Source organism: Cherax quadricarinatus, chromosome 71 (assembly GCF_038502225.1).
Source record: "Cherax quadricarinatus isolate ZL_2023a chromosome 71, ASM3850222v1, whole genome shotgun sequence".
Classification (NCBI taxonomy): Eukaryota; Metazoa; Arthropoda; class Malacostraca; order Decapoda; family Parastacidae; genus Cherax; species Cherax quadricarinatus.
The window spans coordinates 15,848,509-15,874,927 of record NC_091362.1 but is presented as its reverse complement, the minus strand read 5'-3'; the positions used below and the strand labels follow the sequence as shown (position 1 = coordinate 15,874,927).

Genomic DNA, 26,419 nt, shown 5'->3' with positions numbered 1-26,419 from the left:
CTCAGATACGAGGAGAAAACACGCAAAAGCCTATAGAAAGAAAATTTAAAATATAGGCCTATAGGGAAGAAAGACAACAAAGAGGTTGAGATTTGTCCTGTTTCCTGACGAACCTGACCTAACCTTTGGATGAACAGGGAAGAGGGAGGGAGGAGGGACGGTCAGGTGAGGTCAATTAAGGTCATTCTACGTAACAAACAAGATGGAAGATAATCTACAACAGCACTCGTTCAACAGTTAGGTATCTTTATTTCGAAACGTTTCGCCTACACAGTAGGCTTCTTCAGTCGAGTACAGAAAAGTTGATAGAATCAGAAGATACTTGAAGACGATGTAATCAGTCCATCACCCTTGAAGTTTTGAGGTGGTCAGTCCCTCAGTCTGGAGAAGAGTATTGTTCCATAGTCTGAAACAATATTGTTTCAGACTATGGAACAATACTCTAACTGTTGCATATGTGTCTTACCTAACAACCTGTCGGTATTTTATACCATTTGAATATTCACCACTCGTTCAGCTGTTGTCGATAGCGGTCGTGCTTTTGGATAAGAACAGAAAGAATGAGCACTGTAGCAGGCCTACTGGCCCATACTAGGCAGGTCCAGGTTACCTTCTGGCCTAAGCTAGTCAGGTTCAAATCACTTCCACTTAAGAAGGAAGGAGCACTGTACCAGACCTACACCAAATGTTCGTACTGTCGACGGTAGCAAACTAGGCTGCACTTTGCAGAGCTAAGTAATTTTGAAACAACTTTTCGCTCTGTGTAGAGTTTTGTCGAGTCATCTTGATAAAGCTCTGCACAGAGCGAAATGTTGCGACGGCTCAAGCTTGCTCTGCAGCGTATCTTGTTTCCACGAAGTTGTTTTTGCATAGTTTGGCTGAGAATGAGAAACCGCATTGGATGACATTGACTTTCATGAAGGGTTAATCAATGAGTACCATTCAGCGCAAGCGCTGGTGAAGGCTCGATCCTCCGTCCGCTGAATGTTTAGAATGATCCGAGGGTGAACATCACACCGAGCATATTACTAGAGCTACACACGAAACGCATAAGCATGTACCAGAGTGGCGAATCTCGGAGCTAAATTTTAAGGATCTTTATAAAAGAAATCCTGTAAGACTCGACGCACACGTCAGGCGTAGCATAGAGTAAGCAGCACCAGCATAGAGCCCACATCTTGCTTAAAAACGTTCAGAAACTCGAGAAATTTCAGACCTGAGGTGACTAAATTACTGAAAAAACTGAACCCTAATGATATTAGAAGAGAGAACAGAGATAGACACATAACCACGACATACAAGATACTTAGAAGATATAACAAGGTGGATAGGGACAGACTGTTTGAAATGCGGGACACAGAAACGAAGGGAAGGGACATAAATGAAAGGCAAAACACGACAAATGAGCCAAAGGAATGTTAGGAAATACTTCTTCAGCCTCAGGGTTATATAACTGTAAATAGACTGTACCTAAGGAAGAACGGGGATATCAAACTCAGTACAGAGTATCAGGAGCAGGTATGACAGATCCCAAGAGACCATGAAGTATTAACTGGTCGACTGTAAGTTAAGAAGAGCGGGGTAGAGAGAGAGAGAGAGAGAGAGAGAGAGAGAGATATGAAGCACGTACCATGTTTACAAGTGTAGTGGGAGTTGCTTGGAAGAAACAAGGGCAGCTGGTGTGTGGTGACTGAAGTTCTCTTACTCAGTGGGAACTTTGCCACCACCACCGCTCTCTTTATATTATACCTGACCTTATGCCATGACAACCCCCCCCCCTCACAACTTACCCTGCCCCCTCTTACTCTTCCTCCTACCTTCTCCCTCTGACCTTTTTCCTCTTACCCTCTTCTGACCGTCAGCTTCCTCCTAACCCCTCCCACTGACCTTTCACCTACCCCCTCTCACTGACCTTCTTACTCCTATTCCTCCCACTGACCTTCCTTTTTCTTCTACCCCCTCCCACTGACCTTTCTATTCCTCCTACTCCCTCCCACTGACCTTCCTTCTACCCCCCCACTGACCTTCCTCTTCCTCTCTCCTCAACCCCCTCCCCAGGCCACGCTAACAAAAAAGTTCCCCCTCCCCCTATAATTTCATTTGTTCTTATGCTTCACCTCCTTCCCTCTCCAGCCTCTCCCTCCCCTCCTATTACCTCCACATTCCCCCTACCTTCTCACTCTCCCCACACCCGTCCCTATTCTTCGTCTCCCCACCCCTCTCAATCTCCCCTCCTCCCCCTCCGCCCCCCCAACAACACCCCACCCTCCCCCAGGGTGTAACTTAGTACCGTACAGTCGCTTTCTACCAATCTATATCTGTGAGGAGCCAACACGTGGAGTCTTAGGGCTCAGTACCTGAGCTGGCTGTCTTAAGCTGCTTGTTTTAAGCTGATTGTCTGAAGCTGCTTGTTTTAAATTGATTATCTTGACCTGGTTGTTTTAAGCTGGTTGTTTCAAGCTGGTAGTTTTAAGCTGGCTGTTTCAAGTTGGATGTTTTAAGCTCCTTGTTTTAAGCTCCTTGTATGTAAGCTCCTTGTTTTAAGCTCCTTGTATGTAAGCTCCTTGTTTTAAGCTCCTTGTATGTAAGCTCCATGTTTTAAGCTTCCTGTTTTAAGCCCCTTGTTTTAAGATCCTTGTTTTAAAGTTGCTTGTTCTTAAACTCCTTCTTTAAGCTCCCTGTTTTAAGCTCCCTGTTCTAAGCTCCTTGTTTTAAGGTCCCTGTTTTAAGGTCTTTGTTTTAAGCTCGCTGTTTTAAGCTCCTTGTTTTAGATAAAGATTTTGTTGACATTCTTAGAATTACTTTTGAGTTCTTCGTAATCAGGTAAAGGTACCTGCTTTATTAGTGATGAGTACTTTACTAGTGATGAGTGTCTGCTTTACTAGTGATAAGTGCCTGTGTGTGTGTACTCACCAATTTGTGATTGCAGGGGTCGATTCATGGCTCCTGACCCGGTGAGTGTGCATGTGTGTGTGTGTGTGATTGCATATTTGTATGCGTACTTCCCCATAATCATATTACTACTACTACTACTACTAATACTACTACTACTACTACTACTACTACTAATAATAATAATAATAATAATAATAATAATAATAATAACAATACTATTTTACTAAGTCAATTTCTCCATTGTAAACCAATAATAATAGCTTTAATAATTAAAAAATCTGTAATGAAAAACAAAACAAAACAAGAGTTTCAAGGCTAATTCAGCAGAGTAGCATCGAGCGGCAGTGTTGTTGGCGGTGATCAGCACAAACACGAGGCTGCCTGAGCGAACGTTATCTCCCGCACCTGGATGCTGCGTCTCGTCCGTCTCGGCATAAGGCGTTCCCAGAATTTCTTATTGCTAGTCCGGCCGTCAGCATAAGGCGTTTCCAGGATGCCTTACTGCTAGTCCGGCCGTCAGCATAAGGCGTTTCCAGGATGCCTTACTGCTAGTCCGGCCGTCAGTATAAGACGTTTCCAGGATGCCTTACTGCTAGTCCGGCAGTCAGTATAAGTCGTTTCCAGGATGCCTTACTGCTAGTCCGGCCGTCAGTATAAGACGTTTCCAGGATGCCTTACTGCTAGTCCGGCCGTCAGTATAAGACGTTTCCAGGATGCCTTACTGCTAGTCCGGCCGTCAGTATAAGACGTTTCCAGGATGCCTTACTGCTAGTCCGGCCGTCAGTATAAGACGTTTCCAGGATGCCTTACTGCTAGTCCGGCCGTCAGTATAAGACGTTTCCAGGATGCCTTACTGCTAGACCGGCCGTCAGTATAAGACGTTTCCAGGATGCCTTACTGCTAGGCCGGCCGTCAGTATAAGACGTTCCCAGGATGCCTTACTGCTAGGCCGGCCGTCAGTATAAGATGTTTCCAGGATGCCTTACTGCTAGCCCGGCCGTCAGTATAAGACGTTCCCAGGATGCCTTACTGCTAGCCCGGCCGTCAGTATAAGATGTTTCCAGGATGCCTTACTGCTAGCCCGGCCGTCAGTATAAGACGTTCCCAGGATGCCTTACTGCTAGTCCGGCCGTCAGTATAAGACGTTTCCAGGATGCCTTACTGCTAGTCCGGCCGTCAGTATAAGGCGTTCCGAGAATGCCTTCCTACTAGTAGTCCGGCCGTCAACAAGGAGGATGAGAGAGTCTTGAGGCACTCTGAGTGACCTCACCGGCTAGAATAAGGAGAGTAATGTTGCAAGCATGTCTGGTTCACGGAGGAAATGTGTTACTACTTGCAGAATTATGGTCATAGTCGGACCCAAACGTCACCATTAATTTCTTTCCTTTCTGCGGGTTATTTGTGCAATGTTTCTCTTTAGTCGACAGAGGAATTGTGCGGAATCTTTATTAAGAGAGGCGTACCGTTATTCTTTATTAGAGGCGTACCGTTATTCTTTATTAGAGGCGTACCGTTATTCTTTATTAGAGGCGTACCGTTATTCTTTATTAGAGGCGTATCGTTATTCTTTATTAGAGGCGTACCGTTATTCTTTATTAGAGGCGTACCGTTATTCTTTATTCGAGGCGTATCGTTATTCTTTATTAGAGGCGTACCGTTATTCTTTATTAGAGGCGTACCGTTATTCTTTATTCGAGGCGTATCGTTATTCTTTATTAGAGGCGTATCGTTATTCTTTATTAGAGGCGTACAGTTATTCTTTATTCGAGGCGTATCGTTATTCTTTATTAGAGGCGTATCGTTATTCTTTATTAGAGGCGTATCGTTATTCTTTATTAGAGGCGTATCGTTATTCTTTATTAGAGGCGTATCGTTATTCTTTATTAGAGGCGTATCGTTATTCTTTATTAGAGGCGTATCGTTATTCTTTATTAGAGGCGTATCGTTATTCTTTATTAGAGGCGTATCGTTATTCTTTATTAGAGGCGTATCGTTATTCTTTATTAGAGGCGTATCGTTATTCTTTATTGGAAAAGCGTACCGTTATTTTACTGTTATTCCTTATTTAACAGAGGTACTGTTACTCCACGCAACAGAGGTTCTGTTACACTACTCAATAGAGGTACTGTTACACCACGCAACAGAGGTTCAGTTACACTACTCAATAGAGGTACTGTTACACCACGCAACAGAGGTTCTGTTACACTACTCAATAGAGGTACTGTTACACCACGCAACAGAGGTTCAGTTACACTACTCAATAGAGGTACTGTTACACCACGCAACAGAGGTTCTGTTACACTACTCAATAGAGGTACTGTTACACCACGCAACAGAGGTTCTGTTACACTACTCAATAGAGGTACTGTTACACCACGCAACAGAGGTTCTGTTACACTACTCAATAGAGGTACTGTTACACCACGCAACAGAGGTTCTGTTACACTACTCAATAGAGGTACTGTTACACCACGCAACAGAGGTTCTGTTACACTACTCAATAGAGGTACTGTTACACCACGCAACAGAGGTTGTTACACTACTCAATAGAGGTACTGTTACACCACGCAACAGAGGTTCTGTTACACTACTCAATAGAGGTACTGTTACACCACGCAACAGAGGTTCTGTTACACTACTCAACAGAGGTACTGTTACACCACGCAACAGAGGTTCTGTTACACTACTCAATAGAGGTACTGTTACACCACGCAACAGAGGTTCTGTTACACTACTCAATAGAGGTACTGTTACACCACGCAACAGAGGTTCTGTTACACTACTCAACAGAGGTACTGTTACACCACGCAACAGAGGTTCTGTTACACTACTCAATAGAGGTACTGTTACACCACGCAACAGAGGTTCTGTTACACTACTCAATAGAGGTACTGTTACACCACGCAACAGAGGTTCTGTTACACTACTCAATAGAGGTACTGTTACACCACGCAACAGAGGTTCTGTTACACTACTCAATAGAGGTACTGTTACACCACGCAACAGAGGTTCTGTTACACTACTCAATAGAGGTACTGTTACACCACGCAACAGAGGTTCAGTTACACTACTCAATAGAGGTACTGTTACACCACGCAACAGAGGTTCTGTTACACTACTCAATAGAGGTACTGTTACACCACGCAACAGAGGTTCTGTTACACTACTCAATAGAGGTACTGTTACACCACGCAATAGAGGTTCTGTTACACTACTCAATAGAGGTACTGTTACACTCAACACAAATACCGCTATTCTGTTTCCGACAAAGGCAACTCATTACGACTGTAAATACACTAAAAACTACATTATTGTATACATACACCTAAATAAATACACTTATTAGTGTATTAGGACTGACAATCAATTATACGTACACAAATTAGTATGTGTATCGTGGAAGCCAGTGTTTGATCAGAGAGATAGCTTAATCTTCCACCCACACTTCTAAGGTCACACGTGTGTGGGAGTGACCAAACAGATGACCTCCTCCAACCACACTTTAAAGGTCACACGATACATTGCAATGGAGCAACATATCTTGCAAGTTTCTGTAACGTATCTTGCAGAAATTGCTGGACTCTGCACGATTCTGCAAGACTCTACAAGACTGCAGGACTCTACAAGACTCTACAAGACTCTGCAAGATTCTACAAGGCTCTACAAGACTCTTCAAGATCCTACAAGACTGCAAGACTCTACAAGACTCTGCAAGACTCTACAAGACTCTGCAAGACTCTACAAGACTCTACAAGACTCTGTAAAACTCTGCAAGACTCTGCAAGATTGCAAGACTCTACAAGAATCTACAAAACTCTGCAAGACCCTACAAGACTCTGCAAGATTGCAAGACTCTACAAGAATCTACAAAATTCTGCAAGACCCTACAAGACTCTGCAAGATTCTGCAAGACTACAAGAGTCTACAAGACTCTGCAAGACTCTTTCCCTACTTGTTGAGTCTTGGATATCGGTGAAGAGCTCTCAATCCAAGGGAGTAGAGCTATCGGTCACCTTTCCTTGGATCGAACCTGATTGCCCTTTCCTTCCTTTCCCACCCTTCCTTGCTCTGTGACCTCCCGTACGGATTTAGCGCTTTCAGTAAAAAATTTTTATGGCTAACAACAGTCCCATCAAATGTGGTTAAGATTTATGAAGACAGAGTCTTGGATAATGTCAGGCTGGAGTAATATTAGTTAAGAAGTGTCTCCCGGTCTTCGAGGAGCAGAGAACATCAGTGTACAAGAGATATTCCCTGATCTTCAAGAAGAGAACATCAGTGTACAAGAGATATTCCCTGATCTTCAAGGAGCAGGAACATCAATGTACAGCAGATGTTCCCTGATCTTCAAGGAGCAGAGAACATCAATGTACAGCAGATGTTCCCTGGTCTTCAAGGAGCTGAGAACATCAATGTACAGCAGATGTTCCCTGATCTTCAAGGAGCAGAGAACATCAGTGTATAAGAGATATTCCCTGATCTTCAAGGAGAAGAGAACATCAGTGTATAAGAGATATTCCCTGATCTTCAAGGAGCAGAGAACATCAATGTACATCAGATGTTCCCTGATCTTCAAGGAGCAGAGAACATCAATGTACAGCAGATGTTCCCTGGTCTTCAAGGAGCAGAGAACATCAATGTACAGCAGATGTTCCCTGATCTTCAAGGAGCAGAGAACATCAATGTACAGCAGATGTTCCCTGGTCTTCAAGGAGCAGAGAACATCAATGTACAGCAGATGTTCCCTGGTCTTCAAGGAGCAGAGAACATCAATGTACAGCAGATGTTCCCTGGTCTTCAAGGAGCAGAGAACATCAATGTACAGCAGATGTTCCCTGGTCTTCAAGGAGCAGAGAACATCAATGTACAGCAGATGTTCCCTGGTCTTCAAGGAGCAGAGAACATTAATGTACAGCAGATGTTCCCTGGTCTTCAAGGAGCAGAGAACATCAATGTACAGCAGATGTTCCCTGGTCTTCAAAGAGCAGAGAACATCAATGTACAGCAGATGTTCCCTGGTCTTCAAAGAGCGAACAACAGTGCCACATTAAATTCGTGAAGGGATGCGTGGGGAAGGAATGTTGTTAGTCACGTTTGTGGTGTAAATTCTGCTAGTCATGCTAGTGGTGGTACTATTAGTTCTGATACCAATGTTTCTGGTCGTACGAGAAGTTCTGCTACCAATGTTTTCGTTGGAGTGAGTTCTGGCACCAGTGCTTTCTCTAGCGTGAGTTATGCTAGTGCCAGTGCAAATTATTCCCCCAGGTAACAGCCTCCACACCCCGGGGAATATCGTCCCCTTACGAGTAATCAGGTGAGTTCGAAGAGAGGTGAATACAAACGGGTGAATATTAATAGGTAAATCTCAGCCAGATAAGCACACAGAGGTGAGCAATGGAGATAAATGATATAAAATACCGACACGATGGAAACTTAGACAGATATGCAGTATAATGTGATCCTTTATTGACAACGATTCGCCCACACAGTGGGCTTCATCAAGTCACAAACAGATCTACCTGGGCAAAGAGTACATGACCCTCCATCCTGCAAATACTCGTGTACTCTTTGCCCAGGTAGATCTGTTTGTGGCCTGATCAAGCCTACCGTGTGGGCGAAACGTAGTAAAGAACTGCATTATAGTGCATTTATGTCTATTTTACCCCGAGGTGAGTATAAGCAGGTGAGAACACCTCGAACATAACCCGAACCTTCACATAATATACATGAAATTGGTGCCCCATAACGTCATCTAATTTTCCCCAATTTTTCCCAGATTCTCCCCAAATTTTTTCCAGTTTCCCCCAGTCTTCCCCCAATTTCCCCTAGTTTTTCCCGAGTGGTTCCTACAGTCTTGGCTGGCCACTGCCTTGGTTCCTCTCAGAATAACTCCTTGTGGACCACCACAAATAAAATATACCGAGGCAAGGGGCTTCACCTGCGTATTTATTGCAGGTAATAAAACCTTTATAGACGTTTCCTTAGAGCTTGAAATCTTTGCTCAAGAGTTTTGTAAACAGGTATATATTTTTTTTTGGGGGGAGGGGGTTAGGGGAGGTGTTGCATGTAATTAAAACGGCTATTACTTTTTCCTGCTAGTTGTGGAAGGTGTTACTTCTAGCTATTGTTGCTACATTAATGGTGATGATTATTATTTTAAATTTAATCTGTTAATTAATATAGCAATAATAATATAGTACTGCTATTAACAACAACAACAATAACAATAACAATAGCAACAGCAACAACAATAATAATATTAATAATAATAATAATAATAATAATAATAATAATAATAATAATTCATTTATACACGAGCATGATACACAGTAATAAAATATGCATGAAGAAGAGTAAGAATGTTAATCAGTTTAAATATTTCACTAAATATTTCCCTTAAGTTTCAATGAGATCATCTTATATATATGGAGCAAACTCAAATATTGGAAGACTCTTTATGGAATATTCCCGTATGGTAGAATATTAATGAATCACAGAATATGTGGTGGTGGAAACACATACACAGTCTTATGGATAGGTATGACAGAGCCTACAAGGTAGACAGCTAGCTTTGTCATTTGCAGGAGGCAGGAGCTGGTACTACAGCCCCGGTAACCACAACTGGGTGTGTACAGTGACATGGAGTAATTTTCTCTGAGTGTCATGAGGAACTGCTTGTACAGTACGTGTCTTATTTGTCACACAGTGTCGTGCAGACAAGCTGGCACGTAATAAATGTGTCACCGTGTCGTAAGTGTGTCGTGCAGACAGGCTGGCACGTAATAAATGTGTCACCGTGTCGTAAGTGTGTCGTGCAGACAGGCTGGCACGTAATAAATGTGTCACCGTGTCGTAAGTGTGTCGTGCAGACAGGCTGGCACGTAATAAATGTGTCACCGTGTCGTAAGTGTGTCGTGCAGACAGGCTGGCACGTAATAAATGTGTCACCGTGTCGTAAGTAATAAATGTGTCGTGCAGACAGGCTGGCACGTAATAAATGTGTCACCGTGTCGTAAGTGTGTCGTGCAGACAGGCTGGCACGTAATAAATGTGTCACCGTGTCGTAAGTGTGTCGTGCAGACAGGCTGGTATTTATCTTAATTTACTGACACTGATTCACTTTTATTAGTTACGTGTTTATGCTCCAATAATTTCATTTTGGGTAGAAAGTTAAGCATACTTCCTCTTAGGAAACTAAATATTTTTCGTACAGGGTCTGCGATATATCTAGTTTAGCATATCGTAAGAAATTTTACACTTCACTAGCACTAGGAAAAGGACAGAAAAGTATAGACTAGCTTCACAAACATCGAACATCATAAAAGTCTTTCAGAGGATCGTAAAACGTCAATTTATTAGTTTTATAGAAACTAGCTTGACACTTTAAACGAGGACGTTTTTAGATCAGGAAGATCGTATCTCTAGTAACTAATCCATCACAATGAGTAACTCACGAAGTCACTGGATGAAAACAAAAAAGGCAGATGCTGCATATCGAAATTTCTACCAAAGCATCTGACAGAAGTAACCATGAAGTGACAGCTCATAAAAGATCCAGAGAAATATCGGGTCCGTTTGTAAAGTGGATAGTCAAATATCCGTTAACATAATCCACAAACAGGGACGGAACATAAAGGGTAATATAGTCTGTGTTCAAAATTTAAAGAGGTGAATTTACAACAGCTTCGTATCATCTTTCAGCGGAAGATTCGGGAGTGGGGAAGTTGCTTAAGTGGAAAACGCTGTTAAGGTCGGGTAAAAAAAAAAATATCAACAAGGGCTTCCACTGACAAACGGGAAAAATAATTGTGTCCAACGAAGACAGATTCTAAATACTTCAGATGAAATGGACTAAGCACGAGAAAACGAAGAACAGGAAACAATGTACATGACGCAATCAAATCTTTTCATAGAATATTAATAATAAGACAAATATAAAGGAACATCAGAGGACCAGAGAACTAAATGTTTGGGAGAAGATACTTAGCAGTGGGATGATGAATCTTTTTTTTTTTTTTTTTTTTTTTTTGACGGCCACATATCCATTCTGATACTCGATGTTTCTTCCAGGTCCCTCCACTCGACCACTCGTTATATTTTACTGGAAAGCGTTAAACCCTTAGGGCTCACGAAGCTCCTTGGAAATAGGAATTAACCAGATTTGATCTGAAAAAGGGAAGAGTAGTTCCAATTCCTTGGCTTAAGAGCCTTACACCAGCATCAAGGCATCTACCCTTGAAGGCATTCTGCTCCCCGGTCTCTAAGATTTTAAGAACATAAAAGATGAAGCACTACCGTAGGACTACTGACCCATACAAAACAGATCCTACTTACATCTCACTCAGCGACAGTGCTATATGACCTTATGGGTTTAGTGCTTAGTTATGATGATGATAATAATAATAATAATCTCACGTAATATATCTCTACAGTCTCTTCTGGGAGCTAATAGAACCAAGGATTCGGAGAAGATTCAAATTCTTTTCAGTTTCACACACACACACACACACACACACACACACACATATACGTACGTGGCGAGGTGTCAGAGTGGGCACCTGTGACCAGCGGGGTCCCACAGGGATCAGTCCTAGGACCAGTGCTGTTTCTGGTATTTGTGAGTGAATGACGGAAGGAATAGACTCCGAAGTGTCCCTGTTTGCAGATGTGAAGTTGATGAGAAGAATTCATTCGACCGAAGACCAGGCAGAACTACAAAGGGATCTGGACAGCTGCAGACCTGGTCCAGCATTTGGTTCCCGGAGTTCAACCCCACCAAGTGCAAAGTCATGAAGATTGGGGAAGGGCAAAGAAGACCGCAGACGGAGTACAGTCTAGGGGGCCAGAGACTACAAACCTCGCTCAAGGAAAAAGATCTTGGGGCGAGTATAATAACACCAGGCACATCTCCTGAAGCGCACCTCAACCAAATAACAGCTGCAGCATATGGGCGCTTAGCAACCCTCAGAAGACCTTTCCGACATCTTAATAAGGAATCGTTCAGGACCCTGTACACCGTGTACGTTAGGCCCATATTGGAGTATACAGCACCAGTTTGGAACCCACACCTAGCCAAACACGTAAAGAAACTAGAGAAAGTGCAAAGGTTTGCAACAAGACTAGTCCCTGAGCTAAGAGGTATGTCCTACGAGGAGAGGTTAAGGGAAATCAACCTGACGACACTGGAGGACAGGAGAGATAGGGGGGACATGATAACGACATACAAAATACTGAGAGGATTTGACAAGGTGGACAAAGACAGGCTGTTCCAGAGATGGGACACAGTAACAAGGGGACACAGTTGGAAGTTGAAGACACAGATGAATCACAGGGATGTTAGGAAGTATTTCTTCAGCCACAGAGTAGTCGGGAAGTGGAATAGTTTGGGAAGCGATGTAGTGGAGGCAGAATCTATACATAGCTTTAAGCAGAGGTATGATAAAGCTCACGGTTCAGGGGGAGTGACCTAGTAGCGGCCAGTGAAGAGGCGGGGCCAGGAGCTTGGACTCGACCCCTGCAACCTCAACTAGGTGAGTACACACACACACTCCAGCTCTCTAGATTACATGTAATAGATTTCGAAGGTCACCGCTCCTGAGGCACCGAGTCGAACTGCTGCTGTTATCCATCCCAGCTAGTGGATGAAGTGTAGAGAGATCACGCTGCTGTTATCCTCCAGCTGGTACACAATGTCTGAAGGTGAGGCCGTAGTAACGAAGGATGAAGAGACACGCAACGGCTGGATTCATATTTTTATTTATCAAATAATATCGGATAAACAAGTCATTTTAGAAAAAATGAACATAAACTCAGGCATGAATATCAATTATTATTATTATTATTATTATTATTATTATTATTATCGTCATAATCATAACCAAGCGCTAAACCCGTAAGGGTCATACAGCGCATGAATCTCAAGAATGCAGCTACACAGAAGTGAAGTGAGAAAGGGACACATGTCGCAGGGCGAGGTTTTGTTGGCACAACGTTTCACTCTGTTAGAGCTTAATCAGCCTATCATAACTTGATCAGTATTACATGCAACGAGTGCAACAGCGAGTATTCGTTGTATTGCGTCGTTAAGCTTCTTGCAGTTGGGTATTCACTACGTATTCAAGTGCATAGCGTACCACAGTACAAGTTATTTAGGTCAGCTGTAAGCACAGTACTCAGGGTGGTGGTACACGACCCTGGCTGCTTGGGTTGGGTGACTGTTGGGAGCTGTGGTTGTCAGTCACACGGGGAAGGGTTAACTGGGTGAATCATTACTACACTCAAACCTATGTGCTAAACACACAAGGGTCACACAACCCTCGTTTGTGAAACATTCTGTCTACTCAGACCTTCTCAGGCCGACAGCTGGCTCACACATGCACTCTTTATGAGCGTGCAGTCACTGTTGCAGCTAATAGATTAACTTTCAATATTATACTTTGTTAATTATTTACCTATAAACTGGCTTGTTGTTTACTTAATTCATGTAGTGTAAATACACCTAAGTACTTTTTGGTGATGGAACATTGTTAAAAAGTTCATATTAAGCCTACATTATTTTGTTCTTGACTTATTATTGAATTTTACAAAAGGTTTGACCCTCCAACTAGAGCTAGAACCCCGAGCGTCTCAGACGGGAGACGCGAGTCACCACAAACCCATACATATAGTGGGATGTTCCGTGGAATATAACACAGCCTGGTACTGAAACCCTGCTAGGAAAAAAAATGTCCGTTCTAACAGAGGAAAAGTTTTTTCCAATAAAAGCTTTCCCTGCAACGTCTCTTTTCTTTTAATAATGTCAGCAGTAGTCACTGGAATACGTCTAGAGTGTCAGCAACGACGTAGTCTAAACCAGGTTTCGTAATTGGTTTATAGTACGACTTGAACAAGGGAATGTGACGAAAATTGTAATGTTAAGAGCAACTTACAATGAGACTTGGATGGGGATGAGAGTGAAATGTGTGGCGAGTGATGAGAGAACATAACTGACGTAGACAGAGGTAGAAGTTGATTCTCGGGGAGTCTTAAGATGAAGACGGCAACCCACTCTACTCTGGAGGAGGACATCATCCTACTCAAACACTGGAGGAGGACGTAATCCCACTCAGGCACTGGAGGAGGAAGTTATCCCACTCCACTTTGGGATAGGGCATAGTCCCACTCCACCTTAGGTTCGGCACTCTACCTTGAACACGACACTTATGGCTGGAATTCCGATGTTACTCTTAATGTTCTCTGTGAACTTCTAACCTGACATCATCTCCATGAACTCTGTAAACAAGAAAAAAAGAGAAAGATAGGCAAAAGTGAAACTAAAGAGGTGATAGAGCAACAGAAGAGGAAAGCAAAACAAAATAATGACGGTATTTAAAATGCGAAAGACTACAATTATTTATTGACATAATTCTCAGAATTTCTTGAATGTCTAATCTATTTATGGGTTCAGCGTTCTTTTTAATAAAATAATTATCTTTCATGTAGAGCATGTGTAAAACATGTATAGAACATGTATAATAATATTTATTTCTACAGGTACATGATACAACTTATACAGACCATAGAAGACATACTATATAGAAAGTCCCTGATTAAGCAAAGCACTTTGGGAAAATTAGGTTAATTTCGGCCCCAGGATGCAACCCACACAAGTCGGCTAACACCCACGCACCTACTTATTGCTAGGTGAACGGGGACAGCAGGTGTCTCAAAGAAACACAGCCCAATGTTTCCACTCATACCAGGGATCGAACCACGGACATCAAGGTGTGAGCTACAGGACACATGTGTAGACCATGTGTAAAATATGCATAAAACATGTATGGAACATGTGTAGAATATGTTCTGTGCAGTGTTCTTGCGAAGAACACGAGCAAGTTATAACAAAGTTCGTCAGCCTCTACAAGTTAGGATTTTCTGGATAATACTTCAAGGTGTATACCTTGATGCTGGTGAACAGGACCTTCATCCAAGGCCCTAGAGCTACCCTTCTTTCCTCAGATCAAACCTGATTACCTTCCATTTCCCAGATGTATAACCCCTACTGATTTAGAGCTTCCCCCAATAAAAATAATAATGTATTTTGGATAAAATAATAATATTATTATTAGTATTATTATTATTATTTGAAAACAAACGCTAAGTTCTCTGGGAAATATATTTCCAAGACTGTCAGGTTTGATCCAAATGAGGCCTGGTCACAACCGGGCCGCGGAGGCGTTGATCCCCGCATCCCTCTCCAGGTATACTCTCCAGGTATGGGTAGCTCCATTTCCTCGAATGAAGATCCCTTCACCATCCATCTCTCTCTCTCACCATCAAAGTCGAGAGTGCCAGATCCATCCTCGTCCACCTCCTCAATGATACCGTCCAAGTCAGCCTCCGTCAACCTGTTGTCCAGCTCTCGCAGGATCTCCCTCAAGACGTCGGTGGTGATGTAGCCGTTGCCTGTACCACACACACCAAACAATGAAGGTTAGGTTATAGAAGCTGCATCTGCAATTACCTATTTGCACCTACAGGAGCAAAGCTATACTTCTGGTGTCACGTCAAAACTCAACTTTATTAAAACTTTTCAGTGGTTGTTGCACTTACACCACCGTGTGTAGATGAAGCAGTGTAAACAGTAAGTGTAGGTCACGGAATGTAAGCATTTTTACGGTGAATATAGAGTATAGAAGTTGTGTTCGTGCTGTTAAAACAGCGAACGTAGATTATACAAGCTGTATTTACGTAGTTAGGAAACTCGAAACAGTGTATGTAGGTCATAGAAGCTGTTTCTTTGAAGTTAAAGCAGTGACTATAGGTTATGGAGACTATGCGTATTTGAAAAGGCTTTAAATAATTATAATGATAATAATAATATTACTGTATAATCATAATAATGTTTGAACTATTCCAGTGCATAACAGGTTCTTGTGCAAATGTTTAACAGAACTTCATATTATGAAGGTATTGTGAATAAACCTTTTCACTTGGAAAATAATGTTATCTTTGATCTAAGACATTTAAACAATACTTGGGTATCTGTATCGATGAAACGTTTCGATCAACGAAATAACATTTACGCGGAACCGTCTCATTCAGCTACTAGACTTTCATTTAAATTATCCGAACAATAAAATCATTTCCTATCATGGGTGCAGCCGAGTTTTCAGAAAATAGCCAATTTCCCCATTGATGTTTTGTGATGTAGAGGCAGTTGACTACAACATAGCTTTCTGTCTATGTGCTTATGACTAGAGACTCATCTATGGTGTGACTCTCCAGAAATGGTTCAGAGAACCGACAACTTGATAAACTAGACACATGTGCAACATTTGGGTATATTTATTGTGGAAACGTTTCGCCAGCCAGTGGCTTCCTAGTCCAGTACAAAGAAGAATGGTTGACGATTAGGAGTAGTTTGAGGTAATCAGTCCTGAGCCTGGAGTCGACAACAAAGTATATAGTAACCTATACAATACCTAGATGAAGAATTAAACACATGATAAAGCCACTGGATGGTGTACCGTGGTGTATCGTCAGGTTAATGACTTGACTGAAATGTACAATTTATATGTACAACTGTATTTACTCATTTGTAATTGTACTGGTATATGTGGAATGACCTTATCCTGACCTGTCTTAGTTTGCGAGGGATGAGCTCTGAGCTCCACCTGGTGACTGTCGACTTTTGTTATTATTTTTTGAGCCTGTGTTCAGACTGCTTCCAGTGGGTTGCTTATATTAATCACTGCTATATTGAAGAAATATATTCGAATATTTTTCTCTGACTTCCAGCCATATTCTCTTGTTCCTGATTCTTTCACTGTCTACACGGTTTATGTCCCTGAATAATTTTGATGTCGTGATCAAATCCCCTTTTGTTCTTTGTTACACCTGAAAAATTAGGGTTATCACTTACATTCTTCCTTCCTCGGATATAATATTCAACTCAATGTTTTGTGTTTCACTTTGTGTTGAAGTGGGTGATGGCTCCACACAGGCGCTACACACTCAAGAATGGATTGAAGGTGTGGTGCAATAGGTGCTTTGAACGTGTTTATGAACGTGTCTTGCTTATGTTTCCCAGTGCCGATCTTATGTTTACAAGTTGTTACCTTCATGTTGGACTCAGGGGGCAAAATTTGAGAATTAATTTTGAAATGGCTCATTTCCATTAGATTTTTCCCCTAATAAAATATATAATTTTCGCTCTGTTTACATTTTCTTGCTTTACAACTTTATTTTCCTCGAATTCAAACACAAGTAAGCATCTCTCGGACAATTCCCCCCCCCCCAAAAAAAAAAAAAAAAAAAATAATAATCCAGGTCTTTCTGCAACATGACCTGGTATGTCTTGAGTCTTTACTGTACTTAAATGGTTGAATATTCTAATGTAATCGGGCCTAGTTATACAGTTATTACTTCGCATCTATAGACTTTTAAGACAAAACAGACGTACTTTATTTACAGTTTGGGAAAATCAACTAATCACTCGGTCTTCTTAATAGATTTGAATGACCTGCACCTCCTCTGGAATTCTGGTAGTGTATGTGTATGTGCGTAAGAGGAAATTTTCATTGGCAGTAACTTTTAAACAACTTACCTCCCTTGTCGTAGATACGGAAGGCCTCTTTCAGCTCTGCCTTGAGAGCCTCCTCGTCCTCCTCAATGAGGAACTTAGCGGCCAGCTCCACGAACTCCTCAAACTCCAGCTCGCCGGATCCTGAAGGAGTGGAAGCATGTCAGGTGAAGTCTAGGGTGTGTATCACACACATTGCACGAAGATACTAGTGGAAGGGCGTATCCCCGCAACTCTCTGCACTGAATGTTTAATGCGAGTGTGGGGATTTTGATAACATCAATATACTGCGTAAGGTCTTCAGTATATGTCTCCTCTATATACATTCTCTTTTAATTGTGTTTGTCTATTTTTTTTCTCGTGCTTGTGACAGGGCATACACCACCCCATCCTTAGTCTCTTCTACTTGCCTCTGTTTTTGTCCCATCAGCGAGAAGTAGAAGAGACTAAAGGAAGGGTGGTGTATGCCCTGACAAACACCAGAAAAAAAAGGTAGGTAGACAAACACAACGAAAAGAAAGCGTGCATGCAGGGGACATATACTGAAAACCTTAAGCAGGATATTGATGTTATCTACACAGAAGAACTGAATTATAGTCTAATTTTCGCTACTTATCTCTAGACTCTCGAGTCGCTAGACACGCCTCTCACTCCCTCCAGCAGATTTATTGCCTGACAAATTGAGTAAGAGAGTTACTATGTAGTATTGAAAAAAACCACCTATATGAAAATTTATTGTAAACGAGAAAAGTAGAGCTTGGAATCTTAAGTACCGCTGCCATTATTATTACTACTGCTACTATTGGTAATAGTAGCAACAGTATTAGTTGTTCCAGACTATTACTACAGCTACTAGTAGATGTATTAATACTACTACCACTGCAACTGCTGTTAATACGTTTACTACTACGACTGCTACTGCTATTACTATTTTTACAATTACTATTACTATTCACGGGGATCTTGACGTCACCTTTCTATTACTATTACTCTATTTCTACTGGTGCTAGAAGGTGTACTACTACTACTACTAGAACTACCACTGCTACTATTACAACTACTATTACTATCACGGAATCGCTACTTCACCTTTCTACTACCACTTACTATATTACTACTGCTACTAGTACAGTTATTACTACTATTAATACATTTACTTGTTACTGTTACTACTCACGGAGATCTCTAATTCAAATTTCCCCCATCAGTACTTTCATCAGCAACACTGCTGAGAGAGAGAGAGAGAGAGAGAGAGACTGACTTCAACAAATACTGCCCCACTAATATACAAGACAACTTTTGAATTGTTTCTGTCTGCTCATCACTACTGCTAAAATTGGTGAAAATGAAAACAGCAGAGCAGAATATCTTAGTTATCCCTAAGACTTGGATTTCTGATCATATCTTAATAAACGTGGATTTTGGAATATGTCTTACTAAGTTCATAGGGCTCGAAATATCTTTAGTTTAGTGAGGAAAAGACGCAGGTTTTATAAGAAAGTTTCAGTGGGACAGTGTTTCGCTCTACTTTATTGGTCAAGGTTTTGCTCTGTGTAGAGATTTATCAAGTCATGACTTGATAAAGCTCTACGTTGACCAATAAAGTTTATTCCACAACGAGTATTGAGAAATAAATTAAGGTTATTGCTGTTATAATAATAATAATAATTATTATTATTATAGCTTAGCTGCTACAACGAAGGGGACCTTGATGTTGTGGAAGGGCTCTTGATCTAAAGAACAGAGGCTATCATCCCTTTCCAGTGTTCCAACCTGATTACCTCCCATTTTTCAGCATCTGTATGGGTCTCATCCTCAAGGGTTCAGAGCATCCCTAATGGTTACAGCAACAATGAATAACTTCGAGCAGGACCACCTTAAATGTGGTCCTCGAAGTCCACTACAAGGACCGCCTTAACTTGGGCTTCAAAATCCCCTTCGAAGACCACTTTTGCTTGAGCTTCGAAATCCGCTTTGAGGGCCACCTTAGCTTGAGGTCAAAGTCCACTTCGAGGACCGCCTTAGCTTGGGCTTAGAAGTCCACCTCGAGGACCGCATTAAACTGTGCTTTGAAGTCCACCACTTCTACTTACCATCTTCGTCAGTCTCTGCGATGACCTCCTGAAGGTTCTTTTCAGAGATCTTGATGCCCATCATCCGCAAGATGACGCCCACGGTCTCCGGGGTGATGTAGCCTTTATTGTCAGTGTCGAAGGAGTCGAAGGCCTTCTTGAGAGCTGGAACACAAAGATGGTGTTATATTGTGTGTGAATATCGTTGTCTACGCTTCCAGACTGACGCAGTAATTATAAAAATAATATTTAAAAAGTAATAAGTGTACAAGAGATTAACTTGTGACAACTAAATTATAAAACATTTAGGTAAATAACCGAAATAAGGTAATAAATATATTAACTGATAAATATGTTCAATTAAAAAGTTAAACTAAAGATTTTTGGAAAACTTAAACATGTCCAGTAGTTAGTTATGATAAAGCAGATAGTTATGTCCAGTAGTTTGTTATGATAAAGGGGATAACTAAATAACAAGTTATGATAAAGGAGATAAAGCAAATAAGAGTTAAGGCTGTTTCGACACAAAATAAATTGTCGGAAATAATAAGAGAATTTGTGGGATATAAGTTGCATTTTCAGAAGATGGCAAAATGCACTTCCGGGAGATGGTAAAGTGTACTTCCGGAAGATGACGAAGTGTACTTCGGGTAAGAAATTGGCAGATCCAATGGTGCAAAACAGAGGACGAAAAAGTGACAATAAGAGACACGAACAAAGAGAATCAGTCACTGAATAAAGAAGATAATCAGTCACTGAATAAAGAAGATAATCAGTCACTGAATAAAGAAGATAGTCAGTCACTGAATAAAGAAGAGAATCAGTCACTGAATAAAGAAGAGAATCAGTCACTGAATAAAGAAGAGAATCAGTCACTGAATAAAGAAGAGAGAGAATCAGTCACTGAATAAAGAAGAGAATCAGTCACTGAATAAAGAAGAGAATCAGTCACTGAATAAAGAAGAGAATCAGTCACTGAATAAAGAAGAGAATCAGTCACTGAATAAAGAAGAGAATCAGTCACTGAATAAAGAAGAGAATCAGTCACTGAATAAAGAAGAGAATCAGTCACTGAATAAAGAAGAGAATCAGTCACTGAATAAAGAAGAGACACATTTTTAAGCCTATTTCTTGTTACTAGAGATTCTTTGACACTGGTGAGGAGCTCGTGATCCAAGGAAACTGAGGTCACCATCCCCTCCCTCGGATCAGAACTCACCAGCTCCCAGTATGCATGTGATGTAAGACTTATCAGGTTTAACGCTTACTCAGCAGTATAAAAAAAAACGAGTTTTTTGTGTCAACTCAAAAAATTCCACAAAATATAAAAAATAATTATAAAAAATTATTTGGGGAAAAATGAGTAATGTAATAAATGTTGGTGGAAAGACACATGGAAGAAAAACTTAAAATTTACAAGGTTTATTCTGGGTTTTATTAAGGTGTAACTTAGTTTATGAAGCCTCGGTGAACTAAACCGTGTGTGTGTGTGTGTGTGTGTGTGTGTGTGTGTGTGTGTGTGTGTGTGTGTGTGTGTGTGTGTGTGTGTGTGTGTGTGTGTGTGTATGTATGTGTGTGTGTGTATGTGTGTGTGTATGTGTGTGTGTGTACTCTCCTATTTGTGGCTGCAGGGGTCGAGACTCAGCTCCTGGCCCCGCCTCTTCACTAACCGCTACGAGGTCCTCTTTCCCTCTGCTCCATGAGCTTTATCATACATCTTAAAACTATGTATCGATCCTGCCTCCACTACATCACTTGCCAGACTATTCCACTTCCTGACAACTCTGTAACTGAAGAAATGCTTCCTAATATCCCTTTAACTCACCTGACTCTTCAACTTCCAATTGTGTATGAGTGTGTGTGTGTGAGAGAGAGAGAGAGAGAGAGAGAGAGAGAGAGAGAGAGAACTTATGTAAAGTGATATATTGACACACTTGCGTATGTTCCAGCTATGCAGCATTGTGGATTAGATGTAAATTGTCCCGACCCTCAGTATAGTGACCAACTTCCTTCACATCAGACACACAATAAAAGCTGAGAAGAGATCATGAAAAATATTGGTATTACTCAAATAAGGTGATGAATATCCGTAATTTTGACAGAATAAAAAGGCCTTTGATTATTATTATATCAACGGAGAAGCGTTAAACCCGTAAATGTGATATAGTGCGTGGTGTACGAGGTGGAGGGTAGATACAGTAATCTGGACCAAGAGCACTTCACCGAGATCACGGCAGCTCCAATAAAAAGAAACATAGCCAGGTGTGGTGGAATATAGCAGGGAAACATAGCTAGCTTTTCTTCCCACTGTAACCATGGCACACAGTAGGGCAGCAACACATTGCTGATGTATCCAATTTTGATAGATATATATAATAAAAATATGATTATTGATGGTATTCAATACTGACAAGTTAATGAATAAGACACATGTTTAACTCTTAACGTTTCGTTTGCACAACAGGATCTTCAGTTGAATACAAGCGAATATAACTCCTAAGACAGTTTTATTATGTTGATAACAAAAAAGGCACAATTCCGTGACTGGAATACACAGATAACCTGCACATAGAAGAGAAGAACTAACGACGACGTTTCGGTCCGACTTGGACCATTTACAAAGTCGTCGTAAGCTCTTCTCTTCTATGTGCGGGTTATTTGTGTTTTATTATGTTGATTAGAGAGCAAGATAGATGCAAACAGCCATCACAACACTGAAGAGTACTTGGGGAAAACAGTAGATAAGATAAGATAAGATTTCGTTCGGATTTTTAACCCCGGAGGGTTAGCCACCCAGGATAACCCAAGAAAGTCAGTGCGTCATCGAGGACTGTCTAACTTATTTCCATTGGGGTCCTTAATCTTGTCCCCCAGGATGCGACCCACACCAGTCGACTAACACCCAGGTACCTATTTGCTGCTAGATGAACAGGACAACAGGTGTAAGGAAACGTGTCGAAATGTTTCCACCCGCGGGAATCGAACCCGGGCCCTCCGTGTGTGAAGCGGGAGCGTTAGCCACCAGACCACCGGGCCTGGTTGAGTTACATTTATTCTGAAATCCGTATTAAGTATTACAAAAGGATTTAAAATTTTAATGCTTATAGTCAGGAATAAATGTGTGTTCTTGTGTCGTGCAGTTGTGTGCGAATGTTGGTGTTGGGGGAGCGTGGGGAGCTTACTTGGCAGTTTAGTATAGAGGTGGGGAAGGGTGGGCAGTTTAGGCTACAGGTTAATATGTTGGTACGAAACATGGGCAGTTCAAGCTACAGTGGTAAGAAACGAATAGCTTGGTCCATAGATCACTGTAGGGTGGAAAGTGTGTGATTCAGGCTACAGTGAAGTGTGAGGGAGGGAGGGAGGAAGGAAGGGGGGGCAGTGGCTGGCAGTGGGCAGCTTGATGGAGGTTGGGTCAGGGGCTGCCCATACAACAACATACATACCACCAAGTTGTTCTTCGTCCAGGGTGTCCTGCAATGGTACTTAAGGTCAGCAATGTTACCTCTTCTATAAGTTGGGAAACTAATAAAATTGCATAATATAGCAACATAAATCAGAAAGGCAGTACATATTTATTGCAACAAAACTATGATATGAATGTAAATAAAAGAACGTAAAAGAAATGATGTTAATAAAAAGTTAAACGAAAATCTAATTTTATTTTTTTATCTCAAGCAAAATCTAAGCAAAGTCAAACAGAATAATAGTAATACTAAATAATAACAACAGCAATAATAATAATAATAAAATCATAATTGGACATATACACTGACCATTTACGTTAAGTAAATGCTTTTTTCTTTTTTTAGGTAATAAAGCAAAGTAGATATTAGTGTTAAGGTAAACGAGCAGACTATATGCAATTGAGGTATATATCTTTCTCGGTGTACGAGGTGCTATCTAAAAGTTCCTGGACTGCCGCAAAGAAATATATTGGCTTACGTAATCACCTAGTTAAAGTTGTCTCCCTGGAAGTATACTCACCTTGGGAGGCTATACACTGATCCCAGTTCCTCTGACACTTCTACAAACATTTCCGGAACTCTTCTTTCCTAACGGCGTCTAGCATGGCTTGTGAGTCTGCTTGAATCTTCTCCACGTCGTTAAAACGCCGCTCCTTCAGTGCTATTTTTATTTTTGGGAAGAGGAAGAAGTCACAGGGAGCTAGATCTGGGGAGTAGGTTGAGTGGGGGACGACTGTCATGTTGTTTTTGGCTAGAAAACAATGGTCTTCATGGTTTTGAGTCAGCAAGTCGAACACAGATATCGCAGCCACTCGCCTCGTATTGAAATTTTCAGTTAGATGATTTGGCACGACCCATAAGAAATTCCCACAACACTGGCAATGTCCTGGATAGTCTGACGACGATCTTCCTGAATAACCTTCCTAACTTTTTTCAATGTTGGCTTCTGTTTATGAGGTTGATGAAAGACCAGAGCGTTCATCATCCTCAGCTGACCTTCGTCCTGCTTCGAATCGAGAAAACCAATCGAAACACTGTTTCCGATCCATTGCTTCGTAGTCAAATGCTTGCTGAAGAATTTTGCGAGTTTCAGTAACCATTTTACGGAGCTTGAAACAGAATTTCACACACACGCTGCTCTTTCTTTCAGAGATTCCATTCTGTTATAAAAAAAATAGCAGCAACGCACTGACAATACGACAAAAAAAGATGCCCGTCTACCCTCAACGGAATGACCGAACGCACTGAAACTCGCCAAGCTACTTCACAAAGGAGAGTACAGAGCAGTGTGATATACGCCACCACCATATTTCATCCAAAAAGCGCACGAAAATTAGAGTACAAGAACTGTTTTGATAACACTTCATATATGCTGAGAATTCACCTTAGTCCCTGCTGTATTGACCAGGGTATTCTTGACTCGTGATCAACATGACGGAAGCATGTGGACGGGCTTTAAGACACTCGGCCACCCTAGGTGACTTTCAGACCTAATAACACTTACATAGTCCATGGCCAATGCTAGACAAGCTTAACTTATTAGCTAACTAAATAAAAGAACAACGAATATATACAGGGAGAGGAGTGTATGTGTTTGTAAACTTACGTTCAATTGAGATTATAGTTAGCAAGGCTATAGTTAACAAGGCTATATATAGTTAACAAGGGGCTATAGTGAACAAGGCTCAGAGTTAATAAAACTATAGTTTTATTAACTATAGTTAACGACCCTCGTGAAGCCGGCAAGACATAATTTGCGAATAAATTAATAAGAAATAAGAACACAAGTCGACGAGACGGAAGGGGCACTGCAATAGGCCTACTGACCAATGCTAGACAGGTTTAACTATACACCAAAAAGTGTGAATCGCTCAGTATATATACACACACTGAGAGGTGTGTATTAGTATACATACATCAACGGCTGTTTATAGCAATGTGAATATATATATATATATATATATATATATATATATATATATATATATATATATATATATATATATATATATAAAAACGTCTTCTCACCTGTCTGAAGCTCTTTCTACACTGGAGGAGTTGACTGGATTAACTGAGCTTCATTTAATAGACTAAATAAGCAAAAACACCATGAACTGTCAAGGCTGAGGAACCATCCCAACAACCTCGCAACTTCTTCGACCGTCTCAAATATTTATTCTCTGTAGTGAATGCAGAAGCCTTCCCATGAGAGCCAGTTACTATTTTATACGCGAAAAGGTTTACAGGAGTTCATCTGGATTTATATCTGAAGTTCCATACAGAGCGAAACACTGACACAATAAAAGCTTCCTATGAATCTGTGTTTTCACAAAAATCAGCAACAAGAGATTTCTGCTGACGAGGAAAAAGTGAAAACAGCGGCAGACAGTCCCATGGGACGGAGTTACGAGCTGAAAAATGGGTCGAATTGAGAGCTCACTCACCATAGTGACAAGTGTAGAGGGAAGCAACTGCTGCCGGGACGACTGTGAACACAACAGAACCTCACTTAGATATGAATCACAGGACTCGTCCACCTCCGCTTTTTAAAGCCCGTCAACTGGGAATTCCCGAGCAAACCTCCTCTTTCCCCCCAATCTCCTCATACCATGTCCCCTCCCAATCACCCCCCCTCACCCCTTCCAACCAACCAACACCCCTCAGTTGACCCCTCTCTCCCTCCCATCCCCCACCCCGTCAAGACCCACACCTCACACAAAATCTCGGTCGCAAAAATCTTACAGCTGTTTTCCACCCCATGTGATTTTCAGCACTGGCCACCCGCGTCCACCAGGTCTTGTCACCTCAAACACCCGGAGCACTGGTCAAGACCTTCCTAGAATATTCTAATCACGATGATTAGAATGTTCAGTTGGCAAGGAAACAGTGGGCGTGCACGCTTCTAGCCTATTACTAACACCAGCAAAATCAACCAAATTATACAAGCAATGGTGACGTTATCCCGAACGCTGATCAATATGACTATATTAGGGGATAAGTTGTCGTCGTAATGATGCGAGTTTCAGTTGCTGCTTCATCCGAGAAAGGCATCCCCAGTAGCTCACAAGCCCAGCCTCTTCTACAATAATGCCCGCAGCGTTATGAAGTAACAAAATATAAAAATATATATGAAAGTTCACGTGTGTGTGTGTGTACTTGCCTAGTTGTACTCACCTAGTTGTGGTTGCAGAGGTCGAGTCACAGCTCCTGACCCCGCCTCTTCACTGGCTGCTACTAGGTCACTCTTCCTGCTCCAGGAGCTTTATCATACCTCCTTTTAAAGCTATGTATGGATCCTGCCTCCAATACATCACTTCCAAGACTATTCCACTTCCTGACAACTCTGTGACTGAAAAAATACTTCCTAACATCGTGTGTGTGTGTGTGTGTGTGTGTGTATGTATGATTATATATGGCCATTATTT

At 41.4% G+C, this 26,419-nt stretch overlaps 2 protein-coding genes across 2 annotated transcripts in view; both read right to left on the bottom strand.

The window, feature by feature from the left end:
• Positions 1 to 1,759, bottom strand: part of LOC128700333 (troponin C) — a 15,073-nt gene extending 13,314 nt beyond the window's left edge. Inside the window, exon 1 of the mRNA XM_053793444.2 lies at positions 1,631 to 1,759. Coding sequence (XP_053649419.1) covers positions 1,631 to 1,633 — 3 coding nt within the window. The 5' untranslated portion in view covers positions 1,634 to 1,759. The remainder of the gene's footprint in view (positions 1 to 1,630) is intronic.
• A 10,876-nt stretch (positions 1,760 to 12,635) lies between these two features.
• Positions 12,636 to 25,569, bottom strand: LOC128700332 (troponin C, isotype gamma). The gene is made up of 6 exons (XM_053793442.2): positions 25,439 to 25,569; positions 22,974 to 23,001; positions 19,552 to 19,695; positions 17,483 to 17,602; positions 15,208 to 15,339; positions 12,636 to 14,166 (listed from the first exon to the last, which is right to left on the bottom strand). The coding sequence occupies exons 1-6, from the start codon at positions 25,439 to 25,441 to the stop codon at positions 14,141 to 14,143; spliced, it is 453 nt and encodes a 150-aa protein (XP_053649417.1). The 5' UTR covers positions 25,442 to 25,569; the 3' UTR covers positions 12,636 to 14,140.
• Positions 25,570 to 26,419: the final 850 nt, after the last annotated feature.